This window comes from Malaclemys terrapin, chromosome 6, assembly GCF_027887155.1.
Source record: "Malaclemys terrapin pileata isolate rMalTer1 chromosome 6, rMalTer1.hap1, whole genome shotgun sequence".
NCBI lineage: Eukaryota > Metazoa > Chordata > Testudines > Emydidae > Malaclemys > Malaclemys terrapin.
This window is the reverse complement of record NC_071510.1, coordinates 44,997,256-45,010,273: the sequence shown is the minus strand read 5'-3', so window position 1 is coordinate 45,010,273 and position 13,018 is coordinate 44,997,256. Positions and strand designations below refer to the sequence as shown.

The 13,018-nt window shown below is 43.5% G+C and overlaps 1 protein-coding gene across 1 annotated transcript in view; it reads left to right on the top strand.

Moving 5' to 3' along the window:
* Positions 1-8,267: 8,267 nt before the first annotated feature.
* Positions 8,268-13,018, top strand: part of LOC128839028 (terminal uridylyltransferase 7-like) — a 32,583-nt gene continuing 27,832 nt past the window's right edge. The window contains exons 1-4 of the mRNA XM_054031663.1: positions 8,268-8,407; positions 8,874-8,962; positions 9,473-9,524; positions 12,167-12,460. Of these exons, the coding sequence (XP_053887638.1) occupies positions 8,284-8,407; positions 8,874-8,962; positions 9,473-9,524; positions 12,167-12,174 (273 nt within the window). The 5' untranslated portion in view covers positions 8,268-8,283 and the 3' untranslated portion in view covers positions 12,175-12,460. The remainder of the gene's footprint in view (positions 8,408-8,873; positions 8,963-9,472; positions 9,525-12,166; positions 12,461-13,018) is intronic.

The following is a 13,018-nucleotide window of genomic DNA, read 5'->3' as shown; positions in this document are numbered from 1 at the left end:
TGAAACCATCTTGTTGGTTTGATAAGTTAATCACTTTATAAACTTTAGACAAGTATATAATAATAAGTGTGATGTCCCAGTCTGCAACTTTAATATTCTGAATTTTTCCAACTTAATATAAATTAAATATACAACTTAATATAAATTTCTCCAGTATTTAGGCAGTGTTGAAGAAGTTGCACAAGTGATTGACATTACTTGCTCCAAGACCACATGGTAAACTTACACACAACTTGTTCAGTAAATTAGCTAAAAAAGGTGAAAAGGAAATGGGAATAAGACAACATGGAAAATAGCTAACTTAATATGTTATCTTCTCATGCAGGTAACTTCTGTACATGTTTCAATCTGTAACTTTAAAATAAAAGCCTTACACTATTGTGTAAAATGGGAAGTTGTTATGGGGGGGCGGGGTGGAAGGCTTATTCTGATTTGAATAGGAACTTTTCCTCTATAAGGAGAGAAGAAGAAGATCCACACTATAGAGACATCAAGTATCAGAGGGGTAGCCGTGTTAGTCTGAATCTGTAAAAAGCAACAGAGGGTCCTGTGGCACCTTTGAGACTAACAGAAGTATTGGGAGCATAAGCTTTCGTGGGTAAGAACTTGCATCTGAAGAAGTGAGGTTCTTACCCACGAAAGCTTATGCTCCCAATACTTCTGTTAGTCTCAAAGGTGCCACAGGACCCTCTGTTGCTTCTTACTATAGAGACATATTCACCAATCTTGGCATAAAATGTTATTCTGATAGCATAGTGACCTTCAAGTAGAGAAGCACTAAATTGGATGGTGAAACAGTGTAAACCACATGCTTAGAAAGGTTTTAGTTCATTAAAAAGAACAATGAATGACTTGTCTCTATTCTTCCCCTGCTGCCCCTCCTCGCCCCAAAAAGGGCGAGGAGTGTGTATTTTTTCCATTGTGCTAAACCTTGTAAAGTTTAACTATCTAGACGTTGTCTTTTGTTAAACTTCCTTGATGTGAAGATTTGCAGTGCCATTGCGCAGTGCTAGTGAGTGAGAACTAGTATAGCTTGATAAAAGGGGAATTTCATTAAACTGGTATATGATAGCATTTTGTCTCTGGAGATATAAATGAGGTGACTGACAATGTAAGAACAGCCTTACTGGGTCAAGCCAATGGTCCATCTAGCCCAGTATCATGTCTTCCAACAAGTGGCCGGTGCCAGGTGCTACAGAGGGAATGAACAGAACAGGGCTATTATCGAGTGATTCATCCCCTGTCCTCCAGTCCCAGCTTCTGGCAGTGAGAAGTTTATGGACACCCAGAGCCTGGAGTTGTGTCCCTGACAAATGTCTACTCCAGGGGTTAGGTCAGCATAGCCACATCTCCCAGGGGTGTGGATTTTTCACACTCCTGAGAGACGTAACTATGCCAATCTAAGTTTCCAGCATAGACCAGCCCTTAGTTGTCCTTAACAAGTTTTTATTACATCTTCCCATCCCTTCAACTCCTTCACTCAGTCAACTGCCATAGAACCTCTCGCTCCCATGTTCCATCTGGTAGCTTCTCAAGCACTGTCCCTCTTTTACTAGAGGCGCTGTTGTTTGCCTCATTGCGGTTGGTTAAGCAGAACTGAACTGAGGGCAACCCGTAATGAATAAGTGAACCAGGTTTCAAGATTGAAGCTTAATCTAGGGCACTAAGGGTATGTCTGTACTGCCAAAGAAATCCTGCAGCAGCAAGTCTCAGAGCCCAGGTCAATTGACCCGAGCTGTTGCTACGGGGCTAAAAATAGCAGTGTAGATGTTCCCACTGAGGCTGGAGCCTGGGCTCTGAAACCTAGCAAGGCGGTGGATTACAGAACCCGGGTTCCAGGCCAAGCAAGAACATCTACACTGCTCTTTTTAGCCCCATAGTGTGAGCCTGTGTCAGTTGCCCTGGGCTTTGAGACTGGCTGTTTCGGTGTGGTGGTTTTTTGTTTTTCTTTTTCTTTTGCAGTGTAGATGTACCCTGAACCTTTTGTGGCCTCTTATGGAAATTCATAGCTTTCTTATTTCATTTTTAAGAGCTAAAGGAAAGCTGATACAGTGAGGACATGGGATGAGTTGCTTCTTATGCTCTGTTTAAATACTTAGTTTACCATTTAGTTGGTCTCAACCAATATTATAGCTATCAACTAATGATAGGAGTTTTTACTCACTTTGCATATTGTTGTTTTATAAACAGCTATTTCAGTGCTCACAAAAATTAGTATTAACTTATGATAAGCAGCAGAATTCCACTCATTATCACTTATTTGATATGCAGATTTCATTAATCAGAGCATTTATATTGATCAAGGGGAGGTAGAGTTCTGTAAGAGCATAACGACAGGACTGCAGAGCTCAAATGTTTTACTGCCGTTAGCTAGAGCAGGGGTGGGCAAACTACGGCCCATGGGCCAGATCCAGTCTGCAAGTCGTTTTATGCTGGCCCACGAGCTCCTGCTGCGGAGCGGGATCTGGGGCTTGGCCCCACTCCGGCACTCCACCTGGGGGGCTGGGTCGGGGGCCCCACCATGCGGCTTGGCCCTGCTCCGGCACTCCAGCCGGTTCTGGGGCCACACCAGCTCCCGGAAACAGCCACCTGGCCCCACTCCGGCACTAGGAGGGTCGGGGGCCGCTCCATGCGTAGGAGCCAGAGAAGGGACATGCCACTGCTTCCGGGAGCCACTTGAGGTAAGCGCTGCTCGGAGCCTGCACCCAATCCCAATCCCCTGCCCCAGCCCTGATCTCCCTTCTGCTCTCCAAACCCCTCGATCCCAATACGGAGCACCCTCGTACACCCCAAACCTCTCATCCCCAGAACCTGCACCCCCAGCCGGAACCTGCACCCCTTCCTGCACCCCTGCCCCAGCCCTGATCCCCCTCCCACCCTCTGAAGCCCTCAGTCCCAGCCCAGAGCACCCTCCTACACCACAACCCCAAACTCCTCATCCCCATCCCCACCCCAGACCCCACACTCCCTCCTGCACCCCAACCCCAATTTTGTGAGCATTCATGGCCCGCCATACAATTTCTATTTCCCGATGTGGCCCTCGGGCCAAAAAGGTGCCCACCCCTAAGCTAGAGAGTCAGTATGAAAGAATGGCAAGGAGGGGGTGACAGAGTCAAAATGGGGAAAACCCATTCAGACTTCCTTTTTGCTACTAGGACTTCTAGCAGAGTACTATCCCTAGAGCCTGCTTGCTCATTCCTTGTTTACTATCAGCTTCTGGCTGGTAGGTACCAGATAAATTTGAAGGACACCTCACTAGCCTGCTGCTGGTAGGGAGAAAATGCACACTCTGGCCAGCCTTGTTGCAGCTATATGGAGATGGGATCTCTGCTCCTCTAGCCTTACTCCAGCCTCTTGTCTGGTGCAAGAATGGTGGGTTGTGTGGGTCTCCTTTTGGGTGTTGAGTTATACTTGCAGCCTCTGGTCATAGCTTTCTCTAAATGGCAGCTGAGTGAAATTTACATTATTCTTGTCAGTTACGCTGCTGCCCACAGGGTTCTGAACAGTAGCATTAAAGCTACATACATGGTGCTAAAGCAGGACTCCCAAAAGGATTAGAAATTTAAGATTTTATTTTTTAAAAGTTGAGCAGGGGGCGGGATGCAGGAGGGGTTCGGGCTCCAGGGTGGCAGCGGCACGCATGGGACCAGGGCAGGCTTCCTGCATGCCTGCCCTGGCCCTGGCCCTGGACCTGGCTCTGGCTCCGCTCCAGGAAGCGCTGTGGCCCCTGGGGGAGGGAGCGCCGCGTGTGCTGCCCTTGCCACACCTCCAGGTACCTTCCCTGAAGCTCCCATTGGCCGTGGTTCCCTGTTCTCGGCCAATGGGAGCTGCCGGGGGAGGTGCCTGGAGGCAAGGGGCCGCAGGGACATTCGGCAGCCGGATCTGGCCCACGGGCCATAGTTTGCCCACCCCTGGTTTAGACCTCCTGCTTGCCAGGAATATTTCCTACTTGCTATTGGCATGTGGGTGGTTAGATTTTTCCAAGTTTTGACTTATTTATTGGCTGTTGAGAGGCTTCTAAACAAATCTCGCATTGGTGAATTCTTAGAGTAGCTGGAAACTATTGTTAATTTTGAAACTTCCACTGTGTGATTCACATGCTCTTCAACAATGTTGAAAAGTCTTCTGGCCCCTCTCCCATCACTTTCTGCAGGATTTTAAGTTTTTAAAAAAGTTTTTAGCCCATGATGTAAACAGATGCAGTATTATCTTCCTCAGTTTGCAGGGAGAGGGCTCTGTTGCTGGTAGCTTTGCCAAGCTATAGAAGAGTGACACTAACAAGGCTGTGATCAATTTCATGGCTGCCTGTCAGAACCCTGAGATCCAGAGTTTGAAAACTCCCTTGAACCGAATGAATAGATATTTTGACCAGGTGAGTGGACTGAGTCAAGCTAGAGAGCTACTGGCTTGTTTTCTTGAGAGGGAAGAGCAGAAAGGTGGCCACTAAGCTGCTGTTGAATTCACAGGCTCTGAAGCCTAAGGAGTGGAGTGGGTTTCAGAGCCCAAGCTCCAGCCTGAGACACAACTTCAAAGTGCTGTCTACACAGGTAGTTTTTAGAACACTAGTGTGAGTCCTGCTAGCCCAAGATTGTAAACGTGGGCTGGGAGGTTCACTTCTGCTTGATCCAAAATGCTGTGTAGACATATCCTTAGCCATTGGGCTAATTTGTCAAGCCAGTCTATGAGCATCAGTGAAATGAATGTTTTTATACTGCTGTTGGACGAAAGCTGTGAACAGCAGATGCAGGCACTGGAGTTATTGGGTGAGGAGGAATGTCTTTAAAAAAAAAAAAAAGTTGAGAAATGAGTAAAATACCAGAGATTTGTCTTTCCCAGTTATTGCAGCAGACTGAAGGAAGGATGACGTTATTAGGGAGAGATGGAATTGCAGAGGACAGAGACCAGCATTTTTTCATTTTCAGGGGTTAAAAAGCATAAGACAATTCCTAGACAGAAGCTGATATGGCATTCCTTTCATCACCTTGAAATCTCGTTTGAATCATTTCAATTAAAAGTAGTTTGAGACACTATATATGCTGAATCTCCTTGCCATTTTTTGTGGTTTCACAATCAAATGTTTGGGTTTGTTTTAATTTTTCCTCTTGCTGGGGATGGCCTACACAAATGGGAAGCTAGCTAGACAAAGTGCTATCAAATGCCCAAATAAATTGGAAAAATAAATCCCAATTTTTTCAACGCTAGTAATTTTAAGCGTTCCTTATAGCAATGTTGTTTTTTAAAAAGTACAATATGAAAGTTGACAGTGCTTCTTGAAAGATGTGTGGTTCAAGGGCAACCTTCCTAAATATCAGAGCATGAATTCTCTTTCTGCTTGTTGGAGTTAGCTTCTAAAAATCAATGCAGGAAAAAATCTGATGCCGGTGGAAGGATTTCAGAGTAAGAAAGATTTTTTCAAAAGCACTTGGAAGAGCCCACTACTAGGGTGCCTAAACTAGAGGTGAGCTGTAATCCTGGCTCTCATTTGAAAATCTGACCTGTAGTTACTCATTCCTCCTGGAGCCAAAGATCACTTGTTTTTTTTATTTGTACACTTTAAACCAGTAACTACTGTTGCAAAAATGCTGATTAAGCTGCTCACAAAGCATAGATAGTATATTTACACCTAGACTTCTGCCACAAGCTTAGCTGTAAACACAACCAATTTATCATACAGTGTATTTTGCAAAACTTAATGCAACTAAGATAGTACATCCATTTTTACGTAAGTGGATTACTTTGAGGTGAAAAAGAGGCTTTCCTTCCCTTTTCTGAGTAACCAAAAGGGATCACTGTCTTGTTTTTAATTTGCTATTTTAATCGTTTCTAGACAATTGTAGCCAATATACTGGTACAGTTGAACAGTGGGTGATACCACAAGAGCAAGAAGCTTTCATTTCTGGGTATAAAACACATAGGTTTTAATCTGTGAATTGAAGATCAAAGGCTTGCACTTTTACTGAAGAATTGCACTTTATTAAGCTAAAGGGTCTGTTAGTGATCCAATCCATAACATTTTAACAAAATGGGGGTTCAGTGGCTGGAAATGAATAAAAAGAGGATTAGTGTACCTTTGCTTTTGACTACATTTAGTATTCGAATTTCCAAGTATCTCTCTATGTAATATTCAGATAGCTTGGCCCTAGGTTTAGGGTTAGGTAGGGTTGCCACCCGTCTCAGTCCGTTTTTTGGCGTCTGTGTCCGGGTGCCATTTAGGGTTGCCAAATGCCTGATTTTCAACCAGGAAGTCTGGTCGAAAAGGGGACCTGGCAACCCTAAATGGCACCCAAACCAAAAGTTTGGTTACCACAAGGTAGGGGGAGTGCCATGTCACACTAGCCTCTGCTCAGCTGTGGCCACCTCCTACCTGTGGGCAGGCTCCTTGAGACGATCCAACAAATGATGGGGAGGAGGGGAGAGGAGTGAGCGATGCTGATAGAGTCTTGGGAAGAAGAGGCAGAGAAGGGGGCAGGCCTGGGGGAAGAGGCGGAGCAGGAGTGGGGCCTCGGGAGTCTGGTTACCAGAAATTATAAAGGCCGGGGAACCATGGCCAATGGGAGCTTCGGGGGAGGTACCCGCAGACGAGGGCAATGGCAGAGCCCTCTGTCCCCCTTCCCCGCCAAGGGGCTGCAGGGACGTGGTTCTGGATGCTTCCAGGAGTGGCGCGGGGCCAGGGCAGTCAGGGAGCCTGTCTTAGCCCCACTGCGTACCCCTGCCACCCCAGAGCCGCTCCAGGTAAGTGGCGCCGGGCCAGAGCCCACACCCAAACCCCTGCCCTGAGCCCCCTGCTGCACCCTGCACCCCTCCTGCGCCCCACCCCCTGTCCTGAACCCCGCACCCCCTCCCACACCCCAACCCCCTGCCCCAGGCCTACATTCATGGCCCTGCATGCAATTTCCCCACCCAGATGTGGCCCTCTGGCCAAAAAGTTTGCCCACCCCTGTCCTAGGACAATCTAACTGACCTTGCCAGATGTGTTAAATGAAGGTAACATCTTTCTATATCTTAGTTGATTGCCTATCTCAATTTTAGTGTCCTCGAAAGTACTCAACAGCCAAGTATACCTGCAAATTATGTGATGCTTTGATTGAGTCAGTGACATTTGCTTATAAACACATTAAAGAGAAGAATTACAAGAAAAACATAAAGGTGAGTTAATGACACTTTTACATATCCATGCTTTATATTTGTTTAAGTATTGTTATCCTGCTAATGATGATACAATTATATTAACCCTGAAGTCTTGCCTTGTTCTTACCATGCTTAATATTCTGCTAGTGTTGCATAGAGTGCTTCTCTATATAATGTCTACCAACGTCCATTGACATTGGTAAAAGCAACAAATACGTAGTTTGAGACTTTTTTCCCAGCATAGAGTGAACTCAGGACTGCCGCTAGGAGATTACTGATATCTCCTAATAACTATACATTAAATGAAAGCTCCCTTTAATGATGATTCAGTATTATTGTGTAGGTCATAACTTTTAAAGTTTTGTAATAAAAAGCTGTAACAATTTAACCTTATTTGTTGTTCACGAGTTGTGTAATAGTATAATTAAATGTATCTGCTCTCTTCTTAATATGTCATTTACTGGAGTTCTGACAGCCATAATATACTTGATTTAGAATGAGTTGGTAAGAATGAATTTAAAAATTTTAATTGGCATTTTGAAAATAGCCTAGATAAAATGAAAAGGTTCTTGAATACTCCAGTATGAGAGAATATATAGCAAAATCAATAATTAAAATAGCTTTAGCTTTATATTTATTTAAAACTATTGCTAGCATAACTGCACTTGACATTTTATTATTACTGAAAGAAACTCCTGCTGTGCCTGCCCTTCTTCCTCGCCTTTGCCCCAGAAGACAAAAGGAATTGAAAGGCATGTACAGGGTTTCCTGTACCACTATCCCATACCATTATCCCATACCACTCCTTATAAGGAGAAAGGGATGTTTTTCTATGCCTTTTATATAGGTGTATGGATTTTTGTAAATTATTGAAGCCTCGTGAAGTCTCTAACTCTTTATCTAGATAGAAGATATCCAATAATTCTTTCTACCTACCCTGGTTTCTCTAGACCTTAATGGTGTCTTAACACATCAACTGTTTGAAACTGGTTACTAGCTCCATAATATAGATGGGCAGACAGAAATGTTTATGGTGGTAGGTTGTGCATACCTACCCCTAGCCCATTAAAGCAATTGAAGAGAGTCATTTGGTTGTCCTTGAAGGAAGAGCAAGAAGAAGAACTGCTGACTACCTGACTACCAGCACCTTCCCAGATGCAAGCTATTGGTATTGTCATTGAAAACGTAGTGCAAGAGTTTGGCTTAAGTAATGAGGATTTGGAACAAAGGCTCAAAATTAAAACAGCGATGGAAGATTTATTGCACCAAAAATTGCCAGGTATAACTCTGCCATTTGGTTTGATTGTCAAATATACTAAAAAGAAAAAGCATCTTTCTCCACAAGAGTAACTTAATCTCTAAAATTTTGACAAGTTGTACCACTAATATAATTTGATTTTGTCAGTATGTTCTGCTTGGTGATGTAGTGCCAACATTTTGGCCTGAAGGTTGCTCTAAATTACATCAACTGTCACTGACTTAGTGGCTGGGAATCAGCAGGGTTTAGAGGAGGCCCAAGCCAGGCCCTGTTGGGTGTGGATTAATCCCTTCACCAGCTGTAGGGATAAGGTGTAGGAACTGTTATGCTACTGAAAGATACTTCACAATTGGGGTGATCCTCTGATGGCTGTCTATATCAGTTCTAGGACTAGAATCTGATGGCAAGGCATTGCAAAATGGCTGCACTCCAACCCAAGATTTGTATTAAGACGTTGAGTAAATTCAAAAAATTCCTTTCTTTGCAGATTGCTCGCTAAGGCTGTACGGCTCCTCCTGTAGCAGATTTGGTTTCAAAACTTCTGATGTAAACATTGATGTCCAGTTTCCAGCCAATGTAAGTGAGCACATTTTTATTATAGATGTAAAATTGGCTTTAATTGACTTTTATAGTAACATTTAAGCAAGTAATAACAAAGGTGCCAAGTGATAATGCGATTTTTATTTACAAAAATGTATCGATCCAAGGGGAGTTATCGTTATCTGTTTCTTAACTAAAATCATTTTAATCCGTTGTTAAAGTAGTAGTAGTAGTGGTATTACTCTGTGCTAATAGCATCTTCAGTCCAAGGGACTCAAAGCACTTCACAAACACTAATGAGTTAAACCTCAGCTCCCAGCAACCCTGTGAGGCAGATCAGGATATTTATACCCATTTTACATATGGGGAAACTGAGCGATAGATGTGACTTGCCTTAGGTGTCACAGTGATCCTGTGCCAACCACAAGATCCTCCTCTGTCTTTTCAATATGAAAGTATTAAAAATCCATCATTAAAAATTACATTTTTTCAAAATTTTCAGTAGTTTAAATAATAAACTTCTGTTATTTTGATTCCATTTCACAGATGGCTCAACCAGATGTTCTCTTACTTGTACAAGAAAGTCTGAAGAATAGTGGTAAGAAATACTTGTTCACTGCTTTCAGTTTCATTTCATAATCACCCCTTGCCATTATCACAATATTCTTTCACTGAATGCAAAACTTTTATTAAATAGATGCATCAAATCAAATGCTTACTTCATTTTTCCAGAATAATGAAAGTCTGTCTCCATATATAGTTTCATTCTTCTTATACACTAGTAAATTAACAGGTACAAGAGTAAAGGTATTAAGCTTATATAATTGGAGGAGGGAGCATTTTCTACATTGAATTCCAAAATGTCTTCACAGCTAAGGAAAACAGTTGGAGTTTTTATGTTGCTATATTTACTTAGTCAGTGATCTTGCAGAGACTTAGGCACCTGCTTAACTTCCTGCACTGTGTAGTCTCATTTACTTCACATGCTTAAGTCCTTGCAGGTGCCTTGGATAGAATTATATGATGGTAGCCTAAAATTCTGTGTACCACAACACTCTAAGATGTAACATTCTATAATAATCCCCAAGCTCTTTCTGTGAGCACTGCTGATGGTATCACAGAAACAAAGGTTGATTGTAATATTCCTCTGCTAGCTCATAATGTAGTGCAAATCTCCATAGGGTAAGGTGTGCTCCTTTACGTACCTTAGAGTCTCTCATCAACAGAAGCTGGTCCAATAAAAGAGATTACCTCACCTACCTTGTCTCTGGGACTGACACGGCTACAACAACACTACATGTGGATCACTCTCTGACTCCATCAGCTACTGGCAACACAAACTTTCCCTTCCAGGCTTCTACAGACCCCACTCACTCTTTCCAGGTTAGTGATAGGCACACTCCAACACCCGAGTCCTCCAAGCATGCCTGCAGTGTCCAGTCCCTAAACCATTGGACACTCACACAATTACCAGACTTGCTGTTCCCAAAGGGACAGTACACTACAGCTTCCCAGTTACTCCTTAGACCACAGCTCAGCTTAACACACAACACTTACACTTGTTTTCACTATAAACAAATCTAAGTTTACTTAACAAAAAAGAGCCAGGGCCTAACTAACTAACACATTTTTCCTGTCTCATGAAGGTTGTCTCACCCAAAAAATCTTTGTCCCAGCTTTTAGCAGCAAGGTTGGCTGTGACCCTCTGTTCATAAGAGATGCATGCTGTCAGTTTGTCTCCTAGGTGAAGGATGCAGTTTGTATCTCTACAGTTACAATACAAAAATCCATTGTCTTAACTCGTGAACAGGATTCCCCTCCTCTCCTCCCATTAGTAGTTTTTTCCTCTGCTCCTTTCTTGTCATTTTTTACAATCTCACGTGTAGCCTGGCGTGACTGACGACAAACATCGTTACTGACATATGTCCCAACAGTTGTAGGCATGTTCTGGCAGATGTTTGTGGACTGTCTGTCACTGTTGATATTAAGCAACAGAGGGTCCTGTGGCACCTTTGAGACTAACAGAAGTACTGGGAGCATAAGCTTTCGTGGGTAAGAACCTCACTTCTTCAGATGCAAGTCATCTGAAGAAGTGAGGTTCTTACCCACGAAAGCTTATGCTCCCAGTACTTCTGTTAGTCTCAAAGGTGCCACAGGACCCTCTGTTGCTTTTTACAGATTCAGACTAACACGGCTACCCCTCTGATGTTGATATTAAGTTGATGAGTGTGATGAAGTGTTGATGAGGTAGGGTTGCTGTAGCTGTTGAACAGTCAAGACCAGCTCCAATGAATTCCATTTTCTGGATAGATATCAGTGTTGACTTTTGTGTGTTTATTTGTAATCATAAAAAAGGGTATCGTACTTTGTGTGGCATTTATTGCTTCATGTTGTGTTGGTGCCTTTATGAGGCAGTCATTCAGATATGGAAATATGCTGAATTTGAATATGGGGAAAAAATGCTAAAACTTTGGAGAAAGGCCTTGGGACGGTCAATAAGCTGAAGCGTAGTACTTTGTATTGGAAGTGTTGTTTTCCTAGGGTGAACCTTAGGAATCTTCTGTGGGATGGATGGATGGTAACATGGAAATACGTGTCCTGTAGATTGAGGGCCGAGAGCCAGTCCCCCTTTTCTAATGCTAGAATTATAGTTGTTAGTGTCACCATTTTGAAATATTGGGTTTTACAAATTTGTTGAGTTTTCTTAAGTCCAGGATGGGCCTCCACCCGCCCGTCTTTTTCTGTGCTAGAAAATAGTGTGAGTAAAACCCTTTGCCTCTGTGCTGTGTGGGTACTGGTGCCACTGCGCCTAGGTGTATAATGTGGTTTTTTTCTTGTTGCAGCAGGTACTTGTGAGAGGGGTCCCTAAAGAGGGATGAGGAGGGAAGATGGGGTGGTGGGATGGAGATAAAAGGGATGAAATAACCAGTTTGGATAATTTCCAAAACCCCTTTGTCTGCAGTGATGGTGCGCCAGACTTGGTAAAACAGTGACAAGCAATATCCAAATGGTCAGGAAATAGTTCCAGCATTAGAATGAGTGATTGTCTTGTGCCCTTGACCACACCTCCAAGAGTGCTGTCTCGAGGTGAATTGTTGGGACATCGAAGATTGATTCTGGTTTTGTCGATGTCTGGTCTGCTTTGCTTGTGGTGTTGATCAAACTGCCTGTGCGGTTGTGTGTACGGTGGCAATGGGAATCTCTGTGTATAATACCTGACCTGTTTCTTTTTATTTGCAGGTGTGTAGATGCTCAGGGATTTTAATGTTACCCTAAAGTCCTTCAGAGAATGAAGGGACTCATCAGTTTTGGCCGCAAATAGTTTTGGGCCTTCAAAGGGCAGGTCCTCGACTGTTGACTGCACCTCTCTCAGGAACCGCAAGAGATGGAGCCTTGATGCACGGTGCACGATCGCTGATGTTGCAATGGAGCGTGCTGCTGTTTCCGCAGAGTCACGTGAGCCCTGCGACGCTGTCCTAGCAATGAGATGGCCTTCGGCGATGTTGGCTTTAAATTGTTCTTTTTCGTCTTCCGGTAAGCTGCCAATGAATTCTGACATTCTCAAAATATATGTGTGTGTATTTTGACAGTTGGGCTTCATAATTAGCTATGCGAAACTGCAGTGCTGCAGATGACTATGCCTTGTGACCAAAGAGGTCTAACTTCTTCATTCTCTATCATATGGGGTTGTTCTAGTATGGTGTTGCTTTCCCCTTTGGTGTGTGTTAACAAGAACTCCACTCCTTTAGATGGCACATAGGATAAGAAATACTATCTTTTGCATGATGGGGGTGATGTTGCTTGTGTCTGCCAGATGGTTTTGGCAGGCTCCATCATAGCATCGTTAATCAGCAACACTATCTTTGCTGAGGTAGATGTCTGAAGTATATCCAGTAGTTTGTGCTGCGATTCAAGTACCTCTTCTAGGAATATGTCCAGGGACTGCCACCCTTTTGAAGAGTTCCTGGAATTGCTTTAAGTCATCCACTGTGGTATGGGGTGGGGGCATTATAGTTTCATCTGGTGATGAAGATGACAGGTTCGCTGATGGTAAGGCTTCTTGGTCTGAGGTTTCCTCAGTTTCTTCAGTCA